Source organism: Halichoerus grypus, chromosome 8, assembly GCF_964656455.1.
Source record: "Halichoerus grypus chromosome 8, mHalGry1.hap1.1, whole genome shotgun sequence".
Taxonomy (NCBI): Eukaryota; Metazoa; Chordata; class Mammalia; order Carnivora; family Phocidae; genus Halichoerus; species Halichoerus grypus.
The window spans coordinates 109752810-109779172 of NC_135719.1; the positions used below are offsets into that span (position 1 = coordinate 109752810).

Here is a 26363-nt window from a genome sequence, read left to right on the forward strand (position 1 = left end):
TTACATTTTGAGATGCTTATTAGACAACCAAGTGGAGATTGGGCATACGAGTCTGAAGCTCTAGGTAGAGATCAGGGCTTTTTGGCTAATAATGGAATTTGACGAGACTACCTAGGGAGAGAACAGAAAGCGCAGGGAAGGGGGCTATTTGCCAACTAGCCTGTAAGAGTTTCATTATTCCAATACCAGGTACAGATATGCCAGGATATGGATTATAAGCCCTGGAAAGCTCTGCAAGAGTGGTGTCAGTGCAGCTCTGGGGTAGAAACTCCCGCTGGGTGGGCTGAGGAGGGAAGTTAAGGGGATGAGTAAGGAAATGGGAGGGTAACAACTAGTGACAGGTTTTACGGGATGTATTTCCACTAAGTGAATCAGAGAAATGGGGCTATAGCTTGAGGGCTGCTTACAAGTGAAGGAATATGTTTTTAAAGGTGAGAGACTAGTCTAGAAAAATGCTACTCAAAGTGTGCTCAACTGAGCAGCCAAGTCTCTGTTAACAGGGCAGAATGAGCTGAGTATGAAATCTCCAGGAGGAGTTTGGAAACCTACGGCACTTTTTAGAGTACCTGAAACCTTAAAGCAGATGATCGTTTTTCTAATACTCATTCTGATTGTACTTTTAAAAAGTATCAGTGACAAGTTGAAGTTTAAAAAACAAATTGGCCCTTTTATCCCCACAGAGTCACGGAGTTTGAGAAGCTCCAGAATGTGTTTGATAGCTGATGATAAGATCTAGTAGTCTAGAGAGAGAAATGAATGATTCTGTAGAGAGAGGGGACAGCGTCAGGAACAAAATTCTTGGGAAGGGAAGAATAGTGAGACGCCAGGCATCAAGAGAGAGTTTGGTCTTGGGTAGGAGCCGCGATATTCCATCCTTGTCATTAGAAGGAAGTCAGAAAATAAGGTTACTGATGCAGGGATAGGAGTACCAGTGGTCCAGGAAAGATGACGGAGGCCCTTCCAGCCACTTTGTGCCATATTACCTGTACTGAATTGGACTGACAACCAGACAAACCCAAACTTTTCTCATATATGAAAAATTTCACATGCTGAGTGATGCTGTGTGTGTGGTGTCAGTAAAATCCTCCCTCTGGCTACTATAAGAATATCAGCACTGTACGATTACCAGATGGAATTCAGAACCATCTTGGTTGTCTACATGACTGCCCTTAAGATAATGTAGAGTTGAGCAACCCTCAGTTTGTTTCCTGAGATTAAGAATTCCTCATGGTGAGCGCTGTGAATTGTGTAAGACTGTTGAATCACAGACCTGTACCTCTGAAACAAATCATACATTATATGTTAAAAAAAAAAAAAAGCAGAAGAAGAAGAAGATAGCAGGAGGGGAAGAATGAAGGGGGGGAAATCAGAGGGGGAGACGAACCATGAGAGACTATGGACTCTGAGAAACAAACTGAGGGTTCTAGAAGGGAGGGGGGTGGGGGGATGGGTTAGCCTGGTGATGGGTATTAAAGAGGGCACGTATGGAATGGAGCACTGGGTGTTATACGCAAGCAATGAATCATGGAACACTACATCAAAAACTAGTGATGTAGGAAAATGATTTAAAAACACAATTTTATTCTATGTAGGTACCTACAATAAAAATAATAATGCTTTAAAGCCAAAAAAAAAAAAAAAAAAAAAAAAGATAATGTAGAGTTGATCCAATACCCAAAAGGATGGGTTCCAAGTTTTGCACGTCAGGTGAGCTTTCAGTAGAAAAGTGGCTTAGTTTTTTGTTTTTTTTTTTTTTTTTTTCTGGCAAAAGCACCATGAGGTTTGTATCCGGAAGTATAAAATTATACTGGTGCACCACAGGTTAGATTTAAGTGGAAGTGAATTGAAAAACAACTCAAACATGACCAAGTCAGATAGGTATCATGACTTGCAATAATCGATCCTAGCAGTATGTTCCAGTTGGAATAAAATGTCATGTGTTATAGTCCATTTCCGTTAACTCATCAAAACATTAATTTAATACATGGCCTTTCCCGAAGAGAGTAATCTTTGTCGACAGTAACAGTTGTATGACATTCTACTTGAGCATGGTTTTAGCTTTGCGCTTACAACAGAGCTTGAAGAGTCTTTGCCCTCTTCCATGGAGGTGACGAAATTATGTCAGAGACTGTGTCTTTGTGAGAGCTCTAGGCAATTTTAGAACTTTCCACATTTCGCTCCTAAGCTTTGTTGGAACAGAGGTTCAGGACAAGTTGATTCCTGAGTTTAGAGTAGCCTTTATGTTATTTTTTATTCTTTTCTGTATTTGTGAAATATTTTACAATAAATATTTGTTACTTTTCTAGTTTAAAAAATATTTTAAAGTGAAATAAGTCAAAGACATATACTGTATATCACTTACATGTGGAATCTGTTAAAAAAAAATCAAAACCATAGAAGCAGAGACTAGAATGGTAGTTACCAGGGGCTGAGGGGGCGGGGGCATAGAGAGGTGTTGGTCACAGAGTACAAACTTCCAGCTGTAAGATGAATAGGTTCTGGGGATCTAATGTACAGCATGGTGATTATAGTTAATAATACTGTATTGTATACCTCAAAGTAGCTAAGAGAATAGCTTTAAAAAAAAAAAAGCAGTCTGAATCAGAGCTTCTGAGTCACATACCCAGCTTTTAAATGAGTCTAGCCGAGGGAAGACTCTCAACTTTAGAAAGATGAATTATATAAGATTTATAATATCTCTTAATTTAGATTTTATGTTGCCTTTTTTTAGCAAGTTTTATGTTTTCTAAACCTGAAATGCATACATTCAGGCAATGTGCATCTATTCACATTGATGAGTTTCAGTGAATCCAGAGGTTTATTTTATTCCAGGCACATTTCATTAGGACAAGAAATCAAGGGTTGTAAAAAAAAAAGAAAGAAAGAAAGAAAGAGAGAAAATAGATGTCTGTTGTCTATTGGTTTAATAGAGATAGTCTATGCATGAAAATGTGTGAGATTTATAAAAGAAACTTAATAATAATTTTCCAGGAAGCAAACAGAGCTAAATAATGCAAGATAATATGTATTTTTTCACTTTTATTTCTTTGGATGAAAAATATATTACATCTTATGTTTTAGATAGAATTTTGAGATCAGGTGAAAGATACCTGACAAATTGACTTTTGGGGGTCTTCTGCATACATGTCTGGGAGCTCCCTGTGTCCCTCCCCTCATCAGCTTCCAAATCAAAGTCACTAGCATTAGGAAAGAACATTAACGTCCTACTTAGTGAGAAATGATTTGTTTACATATAAATGATTTTAATTTAAAAAGTCTCTATGGTGTATAAATAACATGTATCACTGTTTTCTGGTCAGAGATTCATAGAACAGCATTACAAAAATGTTTTGATATTTTGTCTTGAGGATTTTTTTTTATTTGTAAACAAATACTTAACTCTTCCCAGTTTACAGGACAGAGCAGTTACCTATCTTATTGGTATTTTTGAATATGAAAACCTTTTTTTAGAACTGTAAGATCTTCCAAATGAAATATATTCTTTCTGGAAGCATTTAATCTTACCAAAGAAAGTTAGTCAACATAATATTATTGGCAGCTTTTTAGACTTTCCCAAGAGAGATTTTTTTTTTTTTTAATCCAAACTTGAAATGTTAAGACCACCTTTTTGAACCTTTCATCTGACTGCATCCCAAACTTTGGGCTGACTTGTCTTGCCCTTTACATCATTCTCGTTTACACTGAATAATGGCAACAGGCATTTGATCTGTCGGGGTTAGGGCTATTCTTGCTCTATGCCATGAGTTACTGGTGGATTCACTTAGTGGGGAAAACCAATCCTTGCTGCCGGGCAAGAGTTCCTTTGTTTGTTGGCGTTCTTTAAAATCTTGGTTTTTTCCAGCTGGAAATAGGGGGGCGGGTGGGTGGGGTAGAGGATAATTTGCTGTTAATGTTTTCACCTGATCCAAGAGATACAATCTCGGGGTGGGGGGGCGCTATCTAATGTTTTTCTCCAGAATAAAAAATTTAGCTTTTCTCTTAATATTTAAAATCTCATGATTGGTTACTCTAATATCTCCCTTAGTTAAACAAGAAAAGGAAAAGAACTAAATTTTTTTCATGAAATTCTTAAGCAGAGATAATAAATGTTAATGTTAAAGGGATCCTGAACACTGATTCCATGTGAACAAAATATGGTGACATATTTTTCAAACGAATCATGAGTACATTTGATTTATTTAGGTGGGCAGATCAACAGAAAGCCCTATCGACTTCGTTGTTACAGACACAATTTCTGGCAGTCAGAACAACGATGAGGCCCAGATTACACAGAGCACCATATCCAGGTTTGCCTGCAGGATTGTCTGCGACAGGAACGAACCTTACACCGCACGGATATTCGCAGCCGGATTTGACTCTTCCAAAAACATATTTCTTGGAGTAAGTACTATTACTAAGTACATTGTTTCAAGGAAAACGCCCATTATCATCAGATACAACATTTAATTGTGGCCAAAAATCTGCCTTCCATGGTGCCTCCAGTTAGATTTGGAGATTTTAGTTTTCAGATGTGGAGTCTGAAAGGCTGTTATTAAGAATCTAAAAATAATTAAGTCATTACTTGATACTTGTTACATTTGCTGTATTATGTATATGTACAGTAATTACTTTTTAAAAAATGTATATTAACATTGTACTTAATGTATTTATAGTAGATTTAAGGGGGTTTATTTCAGTGGGAAAAATAAATGGTCAAATCTACATAGAGTTCAAAGGAAAAAGTGACATTCATTTATTCATGCAAAAAATTTTCATTGGGTGTTTGCTGGGTTCTATGTCAGGTGTTATATAGGTGTGATATCACAGAACAAAACAGATTAAAAATTTCTGGCTTCATAAGGCTTCCATGTAAATGAAACCTAGAAGTTTTAGTGAATATCCAATTTTAATATAGTTTTGTTTTGTTTTTTTAAATCAGGATGTTTTTGCAGGGGGAAAAAAAAAACAACATTCAAAATGGCCTTTAAAAATGGCCTAAACAGGGGCGCCTGGGTGGCTCAGTCAGTTAAGCATCTGCCTTCAGCTCAGGTCATGATCTCAGGTTCCTGGATGACACCCCCCAACCCCCGCCGCCCCCGCCTTGGGCTCCCTGCTCAGTGGGGAGTCTGCTTCTCCCTCTGCCCTCCCACCCCCCGCTCCTGGGCACACATGCTCTTTCTCTCTCTCTTGCTCACTCTCGCTCTCAAATAAATAAATAAAATATTTTTTTAAATGGCCTGAACAATAATAAAAATGTATTATTTCATGTAACAAGGAGCGCCAAGGAAGACAGCTCCAGGGTTGGGTAACTCAGTGATTCCGTGTCATCCAGGGAAGCAGGTTCGTTCTGTCTTGCCCCTTCCTCCCCGGGCAAATCCACTTCCTCAGGCTGCCTTAGGGATGAGAGACGGCTCCTGCACTTCATTTATCCCCGGCCACATGACCACTTCCGGCTGAAGAAGAGGCGGCAGAGGCACTGTTTCCTCCTTATCTCTTTTTATTGTTTTTTTATTTACTTTTTGCAAATGAATAAATTTGACACGTAACATTGTGTAAGTGTAAGGTGTACAGCCATGTTACCATGATGTACTTATATGTTGTAAAATGATTGCCAGTATAGGATTATTTACCACATCGCGCAACTATAGTACAATAATATGGTCTATATTCATAACACGGTGCATTAGATCTCTATGGCTGATTACAAGCTTGTACCTTTAAACATCATCAGTCTTACCACTCTCCCTGTGTTTCCCCCACCCACACCCATCCCATCCCCAGTAACTGTCATTTTACTCTGTTTTTGTAGGCTTAACTTTTTAAGATTCCACATATAAGTGATATCATACAGTACGTATTTTCTCTGACTTGTTTAGCATAATGTGCTCAAGGTCCATCTATGTTGTTGCAAATGGAAGGCTATCCTCCTTTCTCGTGGGTAAATAATATGTACAGTGTCTTTTTTTATCCATTCATTCATTGATGGGCATTGGATGGCTTCCATATATTGGCTGTTGGGAATAATGCAATAAACATGGGAGTGCATATATCTCCTTGAAATCCTGTTTTCATTTCCTTTGAGTATGTGCCCTAAAGTGGAAATGCTGGATCATATGGTAGTTGTTTTTAAATTTTGGACTATTTAGGGTCTTTTGTGGTTGCACATAAAGCTTAGGATTATTTCTTCTATTTCTGTGAAGAATTCTTTTAATATTTTGATGGGGATTGTGTTGAATCTATAGATGGATTTGGGTAGTATGGCCATTTTAACAATAATCTTCGGATTCATAAACATGGGGTGTCTTTCCATTTGTGTCTTCAATTTCAGCAAAGTGTTTAATTTTCATTGTATAGATCTTTCACTTCCTTGGTGAAATTTATTCCCAAGTACTTCACTGTTTTTGATGCTGTTGTAAATGGGATAGTTTTCTTTAGGCCTTTTTCAAATGCTTCATCTTCATCATTAGTGTAAAGGAATGCAACTTTCTTCTCTATGTTGGTTTTGTGTCCTGCCACTTTACTGAAATTGTTAATTCCAACAGCTTTTTGACTGCTTCTTTGGGATTCTCAATATACAAGATTGTATCATTAGCAAATAGGGCTAAGCAATAGTTTCACTTCTTTCTTTCCAATTTATATGCCATTTATTTCTTTATCTTGCCTAATTGCTCTGGCTAGGACATGTAGCACTATATTGAATAGGAATGGTGAGAGTGGGCATCCTTGTCTTGTTTCTGATCTTAGAGGAAACACTTGCAGTCTTTCTTCATTGAGTATGATGTTAGCTGTAGGTTTGGCATATATGCCCTTTATTATGTTGAGATATATTCCTTCTGTAGCCAATCTGGTAAGGGTTTATATTCTGAAAGGATGTTGTGTTTTGTCAAATGCTTTTTCTGTGGCTGTTGAGATGATCACGTGATTATCCTTCATTTTATTGATAGGATGTATTACATTTATTGATTTGCATACGTTGAACCATACTTGCATCCCAGGGGAAGTCCCACTTGCTCATGGTGTATAATCCTTTTAATGTGTTCTTGAATTTGATTTGCTCATATTTTGTTGAGAACTTTTACATCTACATTTATCAGGGATATTGGTCTATAATTTTCTTGTGGTATCCTTATCTGGTTTTGGTATCAAGGGAATGAGTTTGGAAATGTCCCTTCCTCCTCAATATTTTGGAAGAGTTTGAGGAGGATTGGTGTTATTCCTTTTCTTTTTCTTTTTTCTTTTTTTAATTTTATTATGTTATGTTAGTCACCATACAATACATCATTGGTTTTTGATGTGGTGATCCACGATCCATTATTTTCGTATAACACCCAGTGCTCCATGTAGTATGTGCCCTCCTTAATACCCATCACCGGGCTAACCCATCCCCCCTCCCCCCTCCCCTCTAAAACCCTGTTTGTTTCTCAGAGTCCGTAGTCTCTCATGGTTCATCTCTCCCTCCAATTCCCCCCCCCCATTTTTCCCTTCCTTCTCCTAATGTCCTCCATGCTATTCCTTATGTTCCACAAATAAGTGAAACCATATGATAATTGACTTTCTCTGCTTGATTTATTTCACTTAGCATAATCTCCTCCAGTCCCATCCATGTTGATGTAAAAGTTGGGTATTCATCCTTTCTGATGGCTGAGTAATATTCCATTGTATATATGGACCATATCTTCTTTATCCATTCATCTGTTGAAGGGCATCTCGGCTCTTTCCACAGTTGGGCTATTGCGGACATTGCTGCTATGAACACTGGGGTGCATAGGGCCCTTCTTTTCACTACATCTGTGTCTTTGGGGTAAATACCCAGTAGTGCAATTGCTGGGTCATAGGGTAGCTCTATTTTTAAATTTTTGAGGAACCTCCACACTGTTTTCCAAAGTGGCTGTACCAACTTGCATTCCCACCAACAGTGTAAGAGGGTTCCCCTTTCTCCACAACCTCTCCAACATTTGTTGTTTCTTTCCCTGTTCATTTTTGCCATTCTAACTGGTGTAAGGTGGTATCTCAATGTGGTTTTGATTTGGATTTCCCTGATGGCTAATGATGATGAACATTTTTTCATGTGCCTGTTAGCCATTTGTATGTCTTCTTCAGAGAAGTGTCTTTTCATATCTTCTGCCCACTTTTTGACTTGATTATTTGTTTTTTGGGTGTTGAGTTTGAGAAGTTCTTTATAGATCTTGGATACCAGCCCTTTTTCTGTAGTGTCATTTGCAAATATCTTCTCCCATTCTGTGGGTTGCCTCTTTGTTTTGTTGACTGTTGCCTTTGTTGTGCAGAAGCTTTTTATCTTGATGAAGTCCCAAAAGTTCATTTTTGCTTTTGTTTCACTAGCTTTTGGAGATGTATCTTGAAAGAAGTTGCTGTGGGTGATGTCAAAGAGGTTACTGCCTATGTTCTCCTCTAGAATTTTGATGGATTCCTGTCTCACATTGAGGTCTTTCATCCACTTTGAGTTTATCTTTGCTGCCAAGACTGAAACAGGAAGAAATTGACAACCTGAATAGGCCAATAACCAGTAATGAGATTGAAGCAGTGATCAAAAACCTCCCAAAAAACAAGAGTCCAGGGCCTGATGGATTCCCTGGGGAATTCTACCAAACATTCAAAGAAGAAATAACACCTATTCTACTGAAGCTGTTTCAAAAAATAGAAACAGAAGGAAAACTTCCAAACTCATTCTATGTGGCCAGCATTACCTTAATCCCCAAACCAGGCAAAGACCCCATCAAAAAGGAGAATTTCAGACCGATATCCCTGGTGAATGTGGATTCCAAAATCTCAACAAAATCCTAGCTAATAGGATCCAACAATACATTAAAAGGATCATCCACCACGACCAAGTGGGATTTATCCCCGGGATGCAAGAGTGGTTCAACATTCGCAAATCAATCAATGTGATAGAACACATTAATAAGAGGAGGGAGAAGAACCATATGGTCCTCTCAATTGATGCAGAAAAAACATTTGACAAAATACAACATCCTTTCCTGAGTATAGGGATATACTTCAGAGTATAGGGATAAGAGGGAACATTCCTCAAGTTCATAAAATCCATCTATGAAAAACCCACAGCAAATATCATCCTCAATGGGGAAAAGCTGAGAACCTTTCCCTTAAGATCAGGAACACGTCAAGGATGCCCACTCTCGCCACTATTGTTCAACATAGTACTAGAAGTTCTAGCAACAGCAATCAGACAACAAAAAGAAATAAAAGGTATTCAAATTGGCAAAGAAGAAGTCAAACTCTCTCTTTTCGCAGATGACATGATACTTTATGTGGAAAACCCAAAAGACTCCACCCCCAAATTACTAGAACTCATACAGCAATTCAGTAATGTGGCAGGATACAAAATCAATGCACAGAAATCAGTTGCTTTCTTATACACTAACAATGCAACTGTAGAAAGAGAAATTAGAGAAACGATTCCATTTACAATAGCACCCAAAACCATAAGATACCTTGGAATAAACCTAACCAAAGAGGTAAAGGATCTATACTCTAGGAACTACAAAACACTCATGAAAGAAATTGAAGAAGACACAAAAAGATGGAAAAATATTTCATGCTCATGGATTGGAAGAATAAACATTGTTAAAATGTCTATGCTACCCAGAGCAATCTATACCTTCAGTGCCATCCCGATCAAAATTCCAATGACATTTTTCAAAGTGCTGGAACAAACAATCCTAAAATTTGTATGGAATCAGAAAAGACCCCGAATCGCCAAGGAAATGTTGAAAAAGAAAAACAAAGCTGGGGGCATCATGTTGCCCGATTTCAAGCTATATTACAAAGCTGTGATCACCAAGACAGCATGGTACTGGCACAAAAACAGACATACAGACCAATGGAACAGAATAGAGAATCCAGATATGGACCCTCAACTCTATGGTCAAATAATCTTTGACAAAGCAGGAAAAAACATGCAGTGGAAAAAAGACAGTCTCTTCAATAAATGGTGCTGGGAAAATTGGACAGCCACATGCAGAAGAATGAAACTCGACCATTCTCTAACACCATTCACAAAGGTGTTAATTCTTCTTTAAATGTTTGGTAGAATTTTCTAGTTGAAGCCAACTAGTCCTAGGGTTTTCTTGGGATTTTTTTTAAATTACTGATTTGATCTCTTTACTCATTATTGGGCTGTTCAGATTTTCTGATTCTTCTTGATTCAGTCTTGGTAGATGTGTGTTTCTGGAAATGTATCTATTTCTTCTACATTCTAGCAGTCCTTCATGATTCTGTGTATGTCTGTAATATCAGGTATAATGTCTCCTCTTTCATATCTAATTTTGAGTCGTCTTTTTTTCTTAGTTTAGCTAAAGATTTGTCGATTTTTATCTATCTTTTTTAAGAACAGCTCTCAGTTTCATTGATCTTTTCTGTTGTTTTTCTGGTCTCTATTTTATTTATTTCTGCTTGGATCCTTATTTTCTTCTTTCTGCTAACTTTGGGCTTGCTTTATTCTTCTTTTTCTAGTTTCTTGAAGTGTAAAGTTAGATTGTTTATTTGAGACTTTTCTAATTTCTTAATATGCATGTTTATTGCTATAGGATTCTCAGAACTGCTTTTGTTGTATCCCACAATATTTGATATGTTGTGTTTACACTTTCAATTGTTTCAAGATAATATTTCCTCTTTTGATTTCTTCTTTGACTCAATGGTTCTTTAGAAGGGAGTTGTTTAGTTTCCACATATTTGTAGATCTTCTCACTTCCCTTTCATTGTCACTTTCTAGTTCATGTCACTGTGGTCAGGGAAGATAGTTGATATGATTTTAGTCTTCTTAAACTTGCTAAAATTTGTTTTGTGGCCTATCCTATCTCTCCTGGAGAATGTTCCAGTGCACTTGAGAAAAATGTTCTGCTACTGTTGGATAGAATGTTCTATATATGTCTACTGAGTCCATTTGTTCTAAAGTGTGGTTCAGTTCCAATGTCTCCTTGTTGATTTTCTGTCTGAAAAATCCATCCATTGCTGACAGTGGGGTATTGAAGTCCCCTACAATTATTATATTGTGGTCTGTTTCTCTATTAGATCTATTATTATTTGCTTCATATAATTTGGTACTCAAATTTTGGGCACATATATATTTACAATCATTATGTTTTCTTGATGTACTGACCCTTTTATGATTATGTAATGACTTTGTCTCTTATTACCCTTTTTGGCTTGAAATCTATTTTGTCTGATTGTAAGTATGACTATACCAGCCTTCTCTTGGATTCTGTTTGCTTGGAATATAATCTTTCATCCTTTCATTTTGAGCCTATGTGTGTCTTTAAAGCTGATATGAATCTCCTGCAGGGCAGCATATAGTTGGGTCTTTTGTTGTTTTTAATCCATCCAGCCACTCTATGCCTTTTGCTGAGTTCAGTGCATTTACATTTAGTGTGACTCTTGATATGTAAGGACTTACTACTGCCATTTTCTCTTTTGCCTTCTAGTTATTTTGTCTCTCTATTGTTTCTTTTTCCTTTCATTTCTACCTACCTTTGTACCTTAGTGGTTTTCCATGGTCCTTTTTGCTCAGCTTCCCCCACTTTTGATGTTTTGTGTCTCTGCTCTAGATTTTTGCTTTGTGGTTATCATGAAGTTTACATAAAACAACTCATAGATAAAATAGTCCTTTTTCTGCTGATAGCAATTTCTCTTCTTTTGCCTATGAAAATTCCATCCTTTTACTCTTTTCCTTTTATATTTTTCATATCACAAATTATCTCTTTTTATGCTGTGATTTTGTTACCACGTTGTAGTAGCTGTAGTTGTTTTTATTTATTACAGGTATTTTTCATGCTCTTTGCCTTTTATGCTATCATTAGGAGTTTAGAGTTTAGCATATTACTACAAAGAGTTGCAGTTTCTAATTCTGTCACTTTAATCAGAGTTTTGTGTGCCTCCGTCTTTTCATTTCAGCTTGAAGAGCTCCTTTCAGCATTTCTTGTAAGGCAGATCTAGAGATGGTGAACTCCCTCAGCTCTTGTTTGTCTGAGAAAGCCTTTACTTGTCCTTTATATCTGAAGCATAACTTTGCTGGGTAGACTATTCTTGGCTGGTAGTTTTTATCTGAGAAATTTGATAGCCTGATGGGGATTCCTTTGTAGGTTACTATCTTTTTATTCCCTAGCTGCCTTTAAAATTCTGTCATGGACTTTTAATAGTTAATATAATGTGTCTTGGAGAAGATCTTGCATTGAGATAATAAGATGTTCTGTTGGCTTCATAGACTTTGTATATCCAGGTCTTTCCCCAAGTTTTGGAAGTTCTCAGGAATTATTTCTTTAAATATGCTGTCTGTCCTTTTCTCCCTTTCTTCTCCTTCCAGAAAATTCATTATTCTTATGTTGGCTTTTCTGATGGAGTCTGCTAGCTCTTGTAGTGTTTCTTCACTTCTTAAATCTTAGTTCTCTCCTCTCTTCCATCTGAATCATTTCTATGTTTCTGTCTTCCAGTTTGCTAATTCTCTCTTCCACCTGATCTGCTCTATTTCCAGTGCTTTCTAATGCATTCTTCATGTCATTTATTGAGTTGTTCAGACCCAGAATTTGTTTGGTTCTTTTTAAGAATTTTGGTGCCTTTGGTAAAGTATTCCTTCTGTTTGTCAGTTTTATTTCTGAGGTCATTGTATTGCCATTCTCAGTTTCCTTGTAGCTCATTAAATTTCTTCATAACCGCTGTTTTGAATTCTGTATCCATTAGATTGCAATATTCCATATCTTTGGGTTCAGTTGCTGGAAAATTGTCATTTTCTTTTTGCGATACTGTATGACTGATTTTTCTTGATGTTTGATTAAAAGTGCCTCTGTCCTCACATTGGAAGTAGGGAACACCCTATTTAGGCAAGCTTCTGTTTACTTTGATTCTAACAGTTCAACATGTTGGTAGTTAGGAGCCTTTCTTTTGTTTTCCAGAAGGTGGCACTATAGCACAAATTTTTGGTTTATCTTCAGGGGTAGGGGCTGCCTTTTCAGAGGTTGGGAGTGGGCACCAAGGGAAAAGGAATGGGAGGGTGCAGCAGAGCTGGGGGAGGTATGTACTTAGTTCTTGGGACTTTTTTTTTTTTTTTTAAATGAAAGTAGTTTTATTCTTTTTTTTTTTTTTTTAAAGATTTTATTTATTTATTTGAGAGAGAGAATGAGAGAGAGCACATGAGAGGGGGGAGGGTCAGAGGGAGAAGCAGACTCCCTGCCGAGCAGGGAGCCCGATGCGGGACTCGATCCAGGGACTCCAGGATCATGACCTGAGCCGAAGGCAGTCGCTTAACCAACTGAGCCACCCAGGCGCCCAGTTCTTGGGACTTTGATGTGCCCACAGCCTGGTAGGGGAATCTTCAAGTTGGGGTGGGGGGGTGAGGGGGTGGTCCAAGAAATCCATGGACCAGAACCCTGGGGCAGACAGTAGAAGACCCTTCCCTGAAGTTCTCTTTGCCTACTTCCCTCCCCCCACTCAACTGCAGTTTTTCCTCAGAGACAGCAGTGGGTCCTTCCAGCTATAGAACATATGTGGGGCAGACCCCCACTTAACCTCCTTCACCCTCCACCTCCTTTGTCAGAAAAGGTCGTGCTATCCCCCTGCCCACTGGCCACTGCCTTTGTCACCTCTGGCTCCCCAGTGACTCCCCTCTGCTGCCTCCTCTGTGATGCACCCAGTTTCAGGGGCATGGATGTATGGATCTCTCTCAGGTGATCTGGATGCTGCGCAGCCATGTTCTTGCTTGGTTATGGATGTCTGATTAGTTGTAAATCCAAGGGGCAAGGAAAAAGGAATGACCCATGCCGCTGGGAGGCTGATGTCATTCCCCCCTTCCTGTTCTCTTTTTAGAGCAAAGGAACCTTACCAGGAAGGCTCCTAGAAGACCCACTCATGTCTCATTGGCCAGAGCTCAGTCACTGGCAAGAGGGCTTATCCTAATCAGAACTGACTCCTGAGTCATGTGAGCAGTATCTGGCTCTGTCCTCAAGAAAGAGAAATCACTGGCGCAGGCATCCAAGAGTGTTTGTCCTGCCATTATATCAAGCTGTCTTTACCTTCCATCTTTGAGTATATAAACATTGATATTTATCAAGACATACTGGCCAAAACTTGTTAGCCTAACATTTTTAAAAATTTTGTATGTTTAGTAAAAATTCCTTTTTCCCCTTCCTTCTGTATACTTCCCAGGTGATGATTACATGTAAAGCACTGGTACATAAGAGGCGAAAGGATTGCACAAATAGAACTGAAGAACACATACTAGATTCCTGGAATCTCCCAGGGGTAAGGGGGTTGGATAGAAAAGAATCTCTGAGGGAAGGGCTCAGGCATCAGGTTCCTTTTTTTTTAAAGCTCCCAAGATGAATATAATACATATCCAATGATAAATCATTCATACATTTTAGCACTTTCATGTTATCAGAATAATTGCATATTTTATCCTTCTGATTATTAGCTTTAAATAGAAAATGAAAATTCATCACTTTCCTTCCTTCTGCCCATACTGGGTATCTTAAAGAGATTCTGGGATCCCTTCATTTTGAACTTAATCTTAGCATGCTTTTTCTGTTCTGTGGTATGCTCTCCAGGAAAAGGCAGCAAAGTGGAAAAACCCCGATGGCCACATGGATGGGCTCACTACAAATGGCGTCCTAGTGATGCACCCCCGAGGGGGCTTCACTGAGGAGTCCCAGCCTGGGGTCTGGCGTGAGATCTCTGTCTGTGGAGACGTGTACACCCTGCGAGAAACCAGGTCAGCCCAGCAAAGAGGAAAGCTGGTGAGTGGTCTTCACTCTGGAAAATGTACCACACTACAAAAGCCTAGCTCAAGGACTGTCATTTGTCTCCCCCAAAATCCAGAACCTTTGTGGAAGCACCAGTGCTGTGGACCATTGACCCAGGAGAATGAGCGTTCCTTAAGCCCCTGAAAATGCTAAGGAAATGGGCTTATTTCCTTCCATGATTAAGCTTTTCCCATAGTAGAAGAAAATTATCTTTTTGCTCCTTACTACCTTAATAGCATCTCTTTTATTGTATGCTTCATTCCTCTTAAATTCCTCTTAAATTCACTTTAAGAAGGACAAACTTATTTTTAGTGTAAAACTGTACTAATGTGGAAAAATCCTGAGCTGTCCAAGACTAATTAGTGAAAATTATGAATTACAGAGTTATTTACTAGACTTTCTGGAACTAAAAGATAATTAAGTTAGCTTTTTTCCCTTGAGTTCATAGTAAGAAATTAATACATAATACCCTATATAATTCACCAAAATCATAAAACTTTTTATTTGAAATCATTCATTGAGGGCATTGACTTGGCATGTTAATATTTTCCTATAAATATCCCTGCTTCTCCCAAATGCCCTAAAGCAGTTGGCTTTTTAACTCTTTCTTCTGTGGAGAATAATTATAAGCCCTTAAATGGGAAGTTTTGGGTGTCTGATCTTGCCATGGCTGTGGCACCGCGCCAGAAGTTTCTGAGTAAACTTTCGACTCCAGTGCTTTTAATTAATTGGTAGATAGAACCTAGAACTAGAGAGAATGACCGTTTCCTTCAGAACCCCTCTAGAAAAGCACAGAGTGATCTAGCATTTTTCAGCAAGATGATAACCAGCTGTTACTGAGATGGAAAAAAGATGGCAGTGGCGGGAGGTTGGGGGAAGAGGGACTCTTATACTAACCTGGTTTGCTAGACTCTACTCGATGTTTGTTTGTAGGGAACTGTTATTTATGTTTCATAGTATTACTGAGCATTTTACAATAAAGCCCAATATTAGAGCATCCTGGCTGAGTAAACGTGAGAAGTGTTTTCTAAGAAAGACCAGAGCAAATACAATAACCTCTTGTTTAAACACTTCTCAAGAGAATGTAAATAGGGAACAGACTGTGAAAGCAGTTTTTCCAAATAACTTTGTTTCTGATCACTGGATGACTTTATACAAAACTGACCTAGGTTGGCTGAACTGGTTATCAGTCATTATGATGGCAACAGTAGAAGTCATTATAAATCATTGTGGGGTGCAGGCATTACGTTAACATTTCAGAGACCTCAGCTCATGAAATCTGAGCAGCTTTGTCAGGGAAGTGGAATCCTGCCCATTTTATGGATGGGGAAGGTATGGCATAGAGAGGTTAAATATTACCCAGGGTCCCAGAGTGAGAAGGTGGCAGCAGATGGGATTAAAACGCCCTCCTCCCTGATTGAGAATCTGGACTCCAAGCTGCCACTCAGTATAATCTCGTGGGGGACAGCACCAGGCCCTCACCTGAGCGGGTTTACACGAGAGCATTTGCTTCCCTGGGAAATAGAAAAGCATTCGCTGGAGTCCGTAAGGGGCTTGTCTGTCTCAAAGGGCACATTTATAGGATGAGCTTCTTGCCCACCCTCGGTGATTGTGCAGTGACCCAGCTCAGGCAGCTGTGTGTGCCAGAGGAGGGGACAGTGCTCCTGAGAAGAAACGACTCCAAACATAGCCTGTGGTCATGGGTTGTGTTAAATCTCAACTAATTTTAAACTTAGTCCCTGTAGGAGACCCTTAGACCTGCCTCAGATTGTGCTGTCCTGTTTGATAGTGTACGACGGGCCTGGCCTAGACGAAAGGTTTCTGAGCTCCCATCCTTCTGATTTTGCACGGTGGGAGACACCGTGGGGATGAGAGGACCCAGCCTCCCTGCAGCCCCCTCTAGTTAACCAGGCGAAGTTTGTCTGAGGTGAACACCTGCTGATTCTTGGAGCTTAGGTGTCCATTTCTAACTGGTTCTGTACCTGTGACTGGTAGCATCGAGGTAAATGGTCTAGCTGGAGATCAGATTTGGGGAACGGTCTCTGGCAATAACTCTCTGTTTGCAGTTTAACACAGAAATATGAAGACTAACGTGATCTGCTGGAAATCCAGAATACTATAAAAGTAGTAGATGCCTCCTGTTCTCAGTGCGGAACTAGTGCAGGTAGATGGTTTCGTGTTAATATCCTACTTGGCATTTCATGTGGATCAGCGTACGGATGTGTTAACTGCCATGGTTTCTCCTCATCACAGCAAAGCTTTGTCCTTGATCAACATAATTAATTAAATGTGGAGGAAATGCCCTTTCAGGAGCTGAACCCCCTGAATAAATAGGTGAATAGACTTTGAATTGTATCCTCTTCCTTTACCTAGAACATTATAAATGTTCTCAACTAGGTGTGAGTGTACTAGAGACCTATCTACTAGAGACATATAATGTCTCAGATTCTATTTGGGGTATTTAATTAAACTATAATGGCTCTGTAAAATTTAGTAAATTCTGCTAAGTTAATCTCCTTACCTAATTTTAGGTGCTATAAAAATAACCATAGTGTTACAGACTCTCCCAAGTGCTTCATATTAAGTCTCTCTCAGGCAGCACTCAAAGCAACCTCATGAGATCAGTGTCATGGTTCCCAGTGACAGATGAGAAAAGCAGGGCTTTAAAAAGTTGATACTTGCTTGTAAGTAGTGGATGGGGATTTGAACTCTCGACCGTAACCTTAGCTGTCTGATCGGGAGGGGCCATTATGTTTTCAGTGTCTTACGTTTACAATATCACTGTCGATTCCTCAGGCTTTCTCCTTGCCTTTTTTTTTTTTTTTGGTAGAATTTTAAAAATAAAATCCGAGCCTGTGTCCTTGCACAGCGGTGTCTTTACCATGCTACTACCCCCCACACGTCGTCTGCAGAAAAACTGCATTGTGTTCACAGTTGAAAGAGAACACATGAGAAATACCAGTTCAGGAAGAGAGAAAGCAGGTCTACCAGCGGTTCTGAAGTCAGGCTGTAGACGGGGGTCCTGGTTGCCACACGCAGTAGCAGTTGGAATAGTGCTGGTCCGTATCTTCGAGAACGATCGAGAGAACCAAGTGTGGATGGGAGCGGCCCTGCGCCCTGCTGCAGCCCGTGATAACGTAGCCATTCTGAGCCAGCAGGGGTAGGAGCTGAGAATCCAGCAATGAACAGGAGGCCCAGGGCGCTGCCCTCAAATTGTCCCATCTGGAGAAGGTCACAGTGCAGCAAATCAGTAACATGTTGTAGGTGATGAACACGCTCGTAGAGAAGGTACTAGAAGGTATAGGAGGAACCTGTTCTAACGTTGGAGGAACACCTATCCTAGACATGGAAGTCAAGAATGTGTGCAAAATAAAAAGCTATCCACTCAAAATTTATAGGATATTGTTTACCAAGAACTGCGCTGTAGAAAGGAAAGAAGGGGTGGTTCACCAGCGTGGCCACTCCCGAACCCCAGTTTCTTACCACATCAGCATTATTCTTTCAGACATGGTTACCGGCTTAGATGACACGTCCCTGACAATTGCCTGTGGTCAGCCCTGGAAGGGAGCCTCAGGCCAGCCCAAGGGAGGCGAGGAGACAGGCAGTACTCGGGCAGTGCTGGGTGGGGAGGGGGCAGTAGCAGATTTTTTAAAAGGTTATTTGAGAGAGGGTCACTGTGCTTGTCCTGTGCAGTATTAAGGTTTATCACTTTGTTGGGACTTTAACTTTTTCTAACTATTAATATCTGGTGCTTAAGGAAAACTTCCAGAGTGGCACCACGTGAGACTTGAATGTTGAGTGGTGGTGCCCGACCGCGGGCAGACCTGGGGTGGGGCGTGCAGCGCCGTGCTGGAGAATTCTAGGTGGAGGTCGCTTGCGCACAGGCCTGTGGACAGGGCAGCCGAGTGCGTGCAAGGACTCAGATCAGGGCAGCCCTCACTCACTGCAGGAAAGGTCCTGTGGCCACGTGGCGAATGGCCTTTTAAGCATGTGAAGTTTGGGGGTGATGCTGAGGGCAGTGGAGAGCCAGCAAAGACCTTTGAGCCAGAGAATGACAAAATTTCTCTTCAGCCTGTACCTCTGCTGCCCTTCACACAGTTTCCACCCCCAAATACCCCCCAACCCCACCCCCGACCCCGGGGCTTGCAGGGGTGTGGCCCAGTTCTGTCCCGGGGCCTCTCTGCCCTCCCCGAGACCTCTCTGCCCTCCCCGAGACCCTGCCTGGGCAGTCTCGTCCACTCCCAGGGCTTCGGCCCAATGCTAGTAAGTCGCAGACATGCTTCTCTAAGCCAGATCTGCAGCCGCGTGTGGTTCCTGGGCACCACCGTGACAGACTCTCTGCCCGAGCCCTCGGATTCTGCACACCCAAAACTGAGCTTCCTCTCCTTTCCCCCCAATCTGCCATTTCTCCTAGATTCCTGCTCCCTGGAAAGCCGCCTCCTATGCAGACAGTAAAGCCAGATCCGTACATCTGTCTTCCTCAGATCAGGAGCTGAGTCCTCCGCGTTTACTCTCTCTGTCTTGGCTGGTGCCGCTGATAATCTGTGCTGAGGTGCGCCCCCCCTTTGCCTGGGAGAGAACTCCCACGGTCTCCCTCTCGTCTTACACCCATCCATTCCCTCCTCCACACTTCTGAAGTGGCCTTTTGGAAAGGCAGATCTGTTCTTTTATAACTGCTGAAAGCTCTGCATCCTCCACCACCCCCCCGCCCCGCCGTTGGTCACCCAGAGCAGGCCTGCGGCTCCCTCCGTGTGCACGCCCTGTGGCCTCTGCATCCCTCTTTCTGGAGTGTCTTCTCTGCCACCCACTGGTTCCTGACAGTTTTTTCAAATCTCTGTTCAAGAGAAATCTTTTTTAAAAAGCATTTCTGACCTCCTATCAAAGTAATAGTAGCAAACATTTGCATCGTGCTTACTGCATGCCAGATGGGGTTCTAAGAACTTTCTTTGTAGTATTTAATGCTCACCCTCCTCTTGTCCAGTTTTACAGAAGGGGAAACTGAAGCTCAGGCAGCTGAAGTAACTGCCCCAGGTTAGAGCTAGTGCATGACCGAGCCGGAGTGCACACCAAGGCCACGGGCTGTGAAGTCCCCTCTCTTAGCCGCTTTGGTGACGTGGCCTCACGTGACGATTGCAGCGCTCTGACTGTCGCTGGCTCCTGGCTCTAGCATGTCTGCCTCCCGCTCCTAAAGACGAGGGCTCTGCAGGATGGGTAGAGCAGCTTTATTACCCCCAGGCCTTAGAGCACACAGGTCTGTGGAGGCAGTGGGTGGATTCCTGCCTGCCGTGTCTAACAGCTGCTCATCAGCTTAGTCCGACTTGTAAGCACCTGGGGTGTAGCGTGCCATCCTTTTAAAAGTGAAGCCTTTCTCTTTCTCTGATTGACTTCTTTCACTCAGCATCATACCCTCTAGTTCCATCCACGTCGATGTAAATGATAAGATTGCATCCTTTGATGGCTGAGTAATATTCCATTGTGTGTGTGTGTGTGTGTGTGTATATATATACACACACACACACACACATCTTTATTCTTCTGTCGATAGACATCTGGGCTCTTTCCATAATTTGGCTATTGTGGGCATTGCTGCTATAAACATTGGGAAGCAGGTGCCCCTTCGGATCACTATATTTGCATTTTTAAGGTAAATACCTAGTAGTGCAATTGCTGGGAAGAAATCAGAGAGGGAGGCAAACCATGAGAGACTCCTAACTACTCCTAAACAAACTGAGGAGACAAACCCCTTGAGGGTTGCTGGAGGGGAGGTGGGTGGGGGAACGGGGTAACTCGGTGATGGGAGTTAAGGAGGGTATGTGATGTGATGAGCACTGGGTGTTACATGCAACTGATGAATTACTGAACTCTACATCTGAAACTAAAGATGTACTATATGTTGGCTAATTGAATTTAAATTTTAAAATATGGCTAATGGCGAACGCTTCTGCTCCAAACCATAGAAATGCAGGACAAACAGTAGATTGCATGAAGCTAAGGATCCCCAGGCATTATTTGGGCCGCTGCAGTCATTATCGCAGGGTCCCACAAGGACCTGGATCGGCTCTAGTCACGAGGAGTAGGAATCTTCACTGCTGGACCGGTGGGACATGTCCTGTCCCTTGTGAGGTCAAGGAGCAATGGTGCTATTGACTCTGAGGAAAGATGAAAACCTAAGATTTGTGAAGTTGGTTAAAATAATCACCACAGCCATGGAACAGGTAAAGCTAGGTGCATCTGCGCTTAGGATTTGTGAGGATGGCCTGCCCCTATTCCGTCCCGTGTCCCGGTGAGGAAACAAACGGGTCGCGGGGAGGAACACGCCCCCGGAGCCTGTCGGGGAGGCAGGGGGAGACGCTGCCTGCCCGTGTTTACTTGCATGTTAGCGCGCGGGGCTGCCCTGTGTTTTTACAAGGCCCGCCTGACTGTCGAACTCGTTGTAGGTGGAAAGCGAGACCAACGTCCTGCAGGACGGCTCCCTCATCGACCTGTGCGGGGCCACGCTCCTCTGGAGGACGGCAGACGGCCTGTTCCACGCTCCGACGCAGAAGCACATCGAAGCCCTGCGGCAGGAGATCAACGCCGCGCGGCCGCAGTGTCCCGTGGGGCTCAACACCTTGGCCTTCCCCAGCATCAACAGGAAGGAGGTGGTGGAGGAGAAGCAGCCCTGGGCCTACCTCAGCTGCGGCCACGTGCACGGCTACCACAACTGGGGCCACCGGAGCGACACGGAGGCCAACGAGCGAGAGTGTCCCATGTGCAGGACTGTGGGCCCCTACGTTCCGCTCTGGCTCGGCTGCGAGGCGGGCTTCTATGTCGACGCCGGACCCCCCACTCACGCTTTCACCCCCTGCGGACACGTGTGCTCAGAGAAGTCCGCGAAGTACTGGTCGCAGATCCCGTTGCCTCACGGAACTCACGCGTTCCACGCCGCCTGCCCTTTCTGTGCCACGCAGCTGGTTGGGGAGCAGAACTGCATCAAATTAATTTTCCAAGGTCCCGTGGACTGACGCCCGTCACAGCCATCTACGACTTTATTAACAAGTTACTGTGAAGATTTTGCCACTAACTCTAGATTTTACCTTTTTATAATGCTGTTTATTAAGGGGAAGGGGCGGGCCCTGAGGCTGGGGGGGGAGGGGACGAAGAGGAGGGGGAGCCCTGGCCGTGGAACAGGCCCGGTCGCAGTGGTGTGGTGCATGCTCCGAACAGCGGCGTTGTCCCTGAAGTATGCTTGATGAAACCATCCTGTCTTTGTAATAATTGGATTCCACATGCCATGCTTTTACTTTACCTTGGGGGTTTTTAAACGACGGTTTCCTTTGTAAACTTGGACGAGACTTTAAATCCTATTTTACAAATGTAGAAGAAGTTTATTCAGAAGTTGCTGGCTCTTACTGTGCGCCCTGCCGTGCTGCGTGCCGTGGGTGCTCCCGGCGAGCCGTGCAGGGCCCGCCCGTACTCGGCTGAGGCTGGGAGCTGCGCGGCGCCGAATCCGCCGTTCCGTACCGCGGGGCCGGGGGGGCGCGCAGGAGACCTTAGGCGCAGGGGCGCGTTCTGAAATCGGGGGCTTTCGGATTTTTCTTTTTTTGGGAAAAGAACATCCCTATGCTGCCGTGTTTTGTTTTTTACTTTGGTGGAATTCAATGACTTTATCCACACAGTCCTCAAATACCTTGGCATTTCAAAGAAATTTCCATAACTTCTTAGTCCCCCTTTTGTTACGTCCGTGATACTCCACGTGCACGGCCAGAACTATTTAGTTGATTAAAATGCAGCAACTCCTAAAAATTCAGTAATTGAGGGTGATTATTGTGGCATGGCCTAGGTACTACACCATCAAGTTCATTTGCTTACTGGAATGTTTAGGACTTAGGATTAAAAACAAGGTTTTACTTTTTAAAACCACTTGTTGGGGTTTCGTTAAGTTTTTCTTAAGGCGGCCAAAACTCTGGGAGCCGAAAAGCAACAGCTCACAAGGATGCAGTCATTTTGGTTCACTCCCTCCCTGCCATCTGTCACCTTCTCCGGCTTATGGAGCCCTGTAAGTTTCGAAAATGTTTGCAAATCAAACTAAATTTAAATGGGATCATTAGATATACACAACACCAAGTGGTACATCTGCAGAGATAATTTGAAATTCCTGATTTCAAGAGAGCAAATGAGTGTTTACTGAGGAATAATTAAATCAGAATTTCATATGAGCGCCACCATCCTTCTGTTCGTTCCGTTCGTCTTGACTAATTCTCAGATGCTCATTCTCGGTCCTCGGTGCTGATAGCATCACTGCTCCCAGAATGTAAAGGTTCTTTAGGCCCGGAGACTGCCAGAGCTGGCTGGCAGGAAGCGGATCCTGCCACCAGCAGCAAGTATTTTAAACTAACATTCTCTTAAGTTGACCATTACAGATCCATGCTACATTTTAACCTTTGTAAGGCTATAGAATTTATAGGATTCTCACATACTGTATTCATACTTGAATGTCTTTCCATTCAAGGAAATATGTTGCCCTATTTTCAGTTGTTCTAACACATTGTGAATGTCTTTTTTTTCCTGAAAGTGATTAGATGATCTTTGATTGCTGCTACTTAATTTGACCTAATATCTAGAAAGTTCAGCTTCTCAGTTTTAAAAAAAGCTTTACTTTTCAAAGGAGATTATCGTTAAGGAGGAGACTTTTTTTGTTTTGGTAATTTTTAAGTGATGTGAAAAATCCAAAAACAGTCCTCTTGCTAGCTTACTCTATTCTGTAGGTAATGTCATTTTGTCTTCAGGTAGAGTAAGTCATAATGTATCAAATGCCTTTTTAGGTAGTCTCTGTCCCCAAGGATTAGCTTTCACTTAGAGTGTCTTTTCAGTTTGTGCTCCTTTGGGCTCCACAAAATGGCAAAGGGGGCAACAGTCCCTTTTCTTCCTGTTATGGCTAGAAGGTGGTTTGAGGAGTCTTGATACTCTAAAAGCATCTTGTAAGGTAAATGTCCTTACACCTAGAAGGGCTGGATTTTCCCTATCAGAAACATTTCTGGAAAGTTACAACGATCTGCTGTAATCTTCCATTTCAAGGACTGTAACAGTTCAGGGTCTAGCAGTCTAGCACGTGCAAAACATGCCCCCAAATAATCTTCCAATGTGAAAAGTTGTTTGTGGGTTTTTGTTTTGTTTTTTACTTTCAGTAAATGGAGATGATGAAGTAAAAGTTGAACTTGGAGTAATAAATTCCAAGCTCTTGGAAGGGGGTCATGGTGCACTGCCCTCTGTCCACATTGCATCTCCTTTGACCTCCAAGTGAGGTCCCCTCCCACTCCACCGAAGGAACAGCAGAGAGGGGACAAGTCTGCAAAAAGGGGCCATGCTCGTGTTGGCCGCTTCTAGTAAGAGTCGCTTAGAATTTGGACTAGAGTTTTCTCCAGAGCTGAGAGCAGTTCAGTTTGTGAGAATAAAGAGCTCCAGCTCTATGGAGTAATGCAGTTTAGAAAAAACTTCTCAAAGGTTATTTCTCTTTTTGTCTTGCTTGCCACCACATTAAGGGGGGAATCCCACTCCTCCAGGTGTCCACATAGGAAACTGCTGACCGATTATCCTGATCTTGGCCTGACCAAAATGCCTTTTGTGAATAGGTCACCAGAAGTAAAACCCCAGTGATGTATTCCCATAGTTAATTCTTTTCAGTTGTCAGTTTACTTAAAAAAAAAAAAAAAAAAGGTGGATGGGATACAACTCTGAATATTTTTCTAGTCTGGAATTTTTTTTATTAATAATCGGTGCTGTCGGGTCATGCATGCTGCAACTCAACATTTCCCTTATTTGGTTTCGCTTTTTGCAAAAAGGGCTACGGTTCACACTGCAGAGTAAGTATTAAACTTCCTAGGTTTTTTATTTTTTCCCCCAACTGTGGCCCAAAAGAATTAAAATCTTTTAATATAAATAGAGAGCATATTTATCATTCCTCAATAGTTAATTATAGAGTTTGGTACCTTTGTGCCTCAGGGAAGCCACGTGATATAAACTGGTTCTAGAATTTCAGGGTTAGGGTTTAAAGAAAGGAGAAAGCCATTGGAAAAATGATGGGCTCCATGAAGGAGACTAATGAATCTGGATGCAGAAATATGCCAGGAACTGGCATATACATGATTGTAATAGAATTTATTTCCAGTATCAATAGGGAAATCTTAAGTTATTGCAGATACTGTATTAGGAAATTTGAGAACTCTTCATAAAGCTTCAGTTGCTTTATTTTTGCTTACATAAAACTCAAACCCCTGTGTTTTGGGAGCTCAGTATTGTGATTTGGGTAATTTTGACAGTTAAAGGGAGCATGTTTTCTCCTTTTCTCATAGCTTACAGAATTGTTACCTGCAGTTCTAAGATTTTGATCAACTTTTTGAAAGCCATTCTGTGCTTTGGATTCGTGTGAGAGGATGTGTGATCACGGCATTGTTCATGCTGGCTACAAGCTAGTTATCTTCATGCAGTTTTGCCTTGTAACAGTGGAATTTCTGATAGGCAAACCACAGAACCTTGATCTTAAGCCAGATCCAGCTCCGTTCCTTTGGCAGGCGATCTTCTATCCCCGTAGTTTAGCCTTCATGGGCTGAGGGTATGAAGTTCCTTCTCCAGGGCTGGAAATAGAGCAGAGCTCTTATTTCTTCATGACCCAAAGGCCAATGAGACAACTCCAGGAATTTTTTTTTTTTTTTTTTTAGAAGAGCATAAGCATTACTGAAGTAGTAAAATAAGGTCCAGTGTTTCTTTTCAGTAAAACTTATAGCCTCTCAAGTTTTCGCCCTCATGAAAAAGCCCTAGAGGAAGATAGGAAGAAGCAAATATTTTTCCAGTTCTACTTAACTGTTTCTAAACAAAAATAAACTTGATGAAAGGGAAATTATTTCTTTTTAGCTGAGATGACATTGTTTCTCTGTATTAAATAGTCTAGAAGTTAAGGGGTGGTCATATTTACCATGTATAGTGTTATGAGCAGTTAAATTTTATGGATATATTTGTAAAACTGTTCTTTTATATTTCATGTCAAATTGAAAAGTTTATTTCTTCACTATTGTACCTGTGGAAATACAAGCCATTTTACAGGAAAAAAATCTTCAAAAATTATTAAACGGATCTCAGTATGTTTGTGAGTCATTGTCTTCAGACTCTGTGGCTGTCTGGGGGTTTATCAGGACATTTAATACGAAGTTGACACAAAAGTAGACGTGAGTTTTACATTTCTCAAACTTTCAAGTTGATCCCAAATACTTGATGTTATTGTATTCTATTCCACACAATACATATTTAAATCTGATTTTGAAAATCCCGTTAATTTTTTTTATTAAAAAAATTCCATCAGTGCTTAAATCTAACTTCCAGGAGAATTCAGCCTGACTCATAGAATGGATTTTCTTCATGTTCATTATAGTCATATGGCTACTTTTGCGACAATCTTCATTCACTTTTAACAACATAAGGATTATGGGTAAGCCTTCAAGCCTTAAACTAATAGGTCTTTCATAAGAAAATATATGTATTTGATAGTTTCTCATCACATTGATATTTAAGGAGGCTTAATATTTTTGAGGGAAATGGATTTTTCATTTCCCTAAAGAAAAT

General features: G+C 41.4%; 1 protein-coding gene across 3 annotated transcripts in view; it reads left to right on the plus strand.

The window, feature by feature from the left end:
- The window catches only part of PELI2 (pellino E3 ubiquitin protein ligase family member 2), a 201929-nt gene extending 176044 nt beyond the window's left edge, over nt 1-25885 (plus strand). For 2 of the 3 annotated variants that reach the window (XM_078053748.1, XM_078053749.1), the window contains 3 exons: nt 4204-4401; nt 14574-14762; nt 21206-25885. In XM_078053748.1, the coding sequence (XP_077909874.1) occupies nt 4204-4401; nt 14574-14762; nt 21206-21772 (954 nt within the window). In that variant the 3' untranslated portion in view covers nt 21773-25885. The remainder of the gene's footprint in view (nt 1-4203; nt 4402-14573; nt 14763-21205) is intronic. The other variant, XM_078053750.1, reaches the window with a different exon arrangement.
- Nucleotides 25886-26363: the final 478 nt, after the last annotated feature.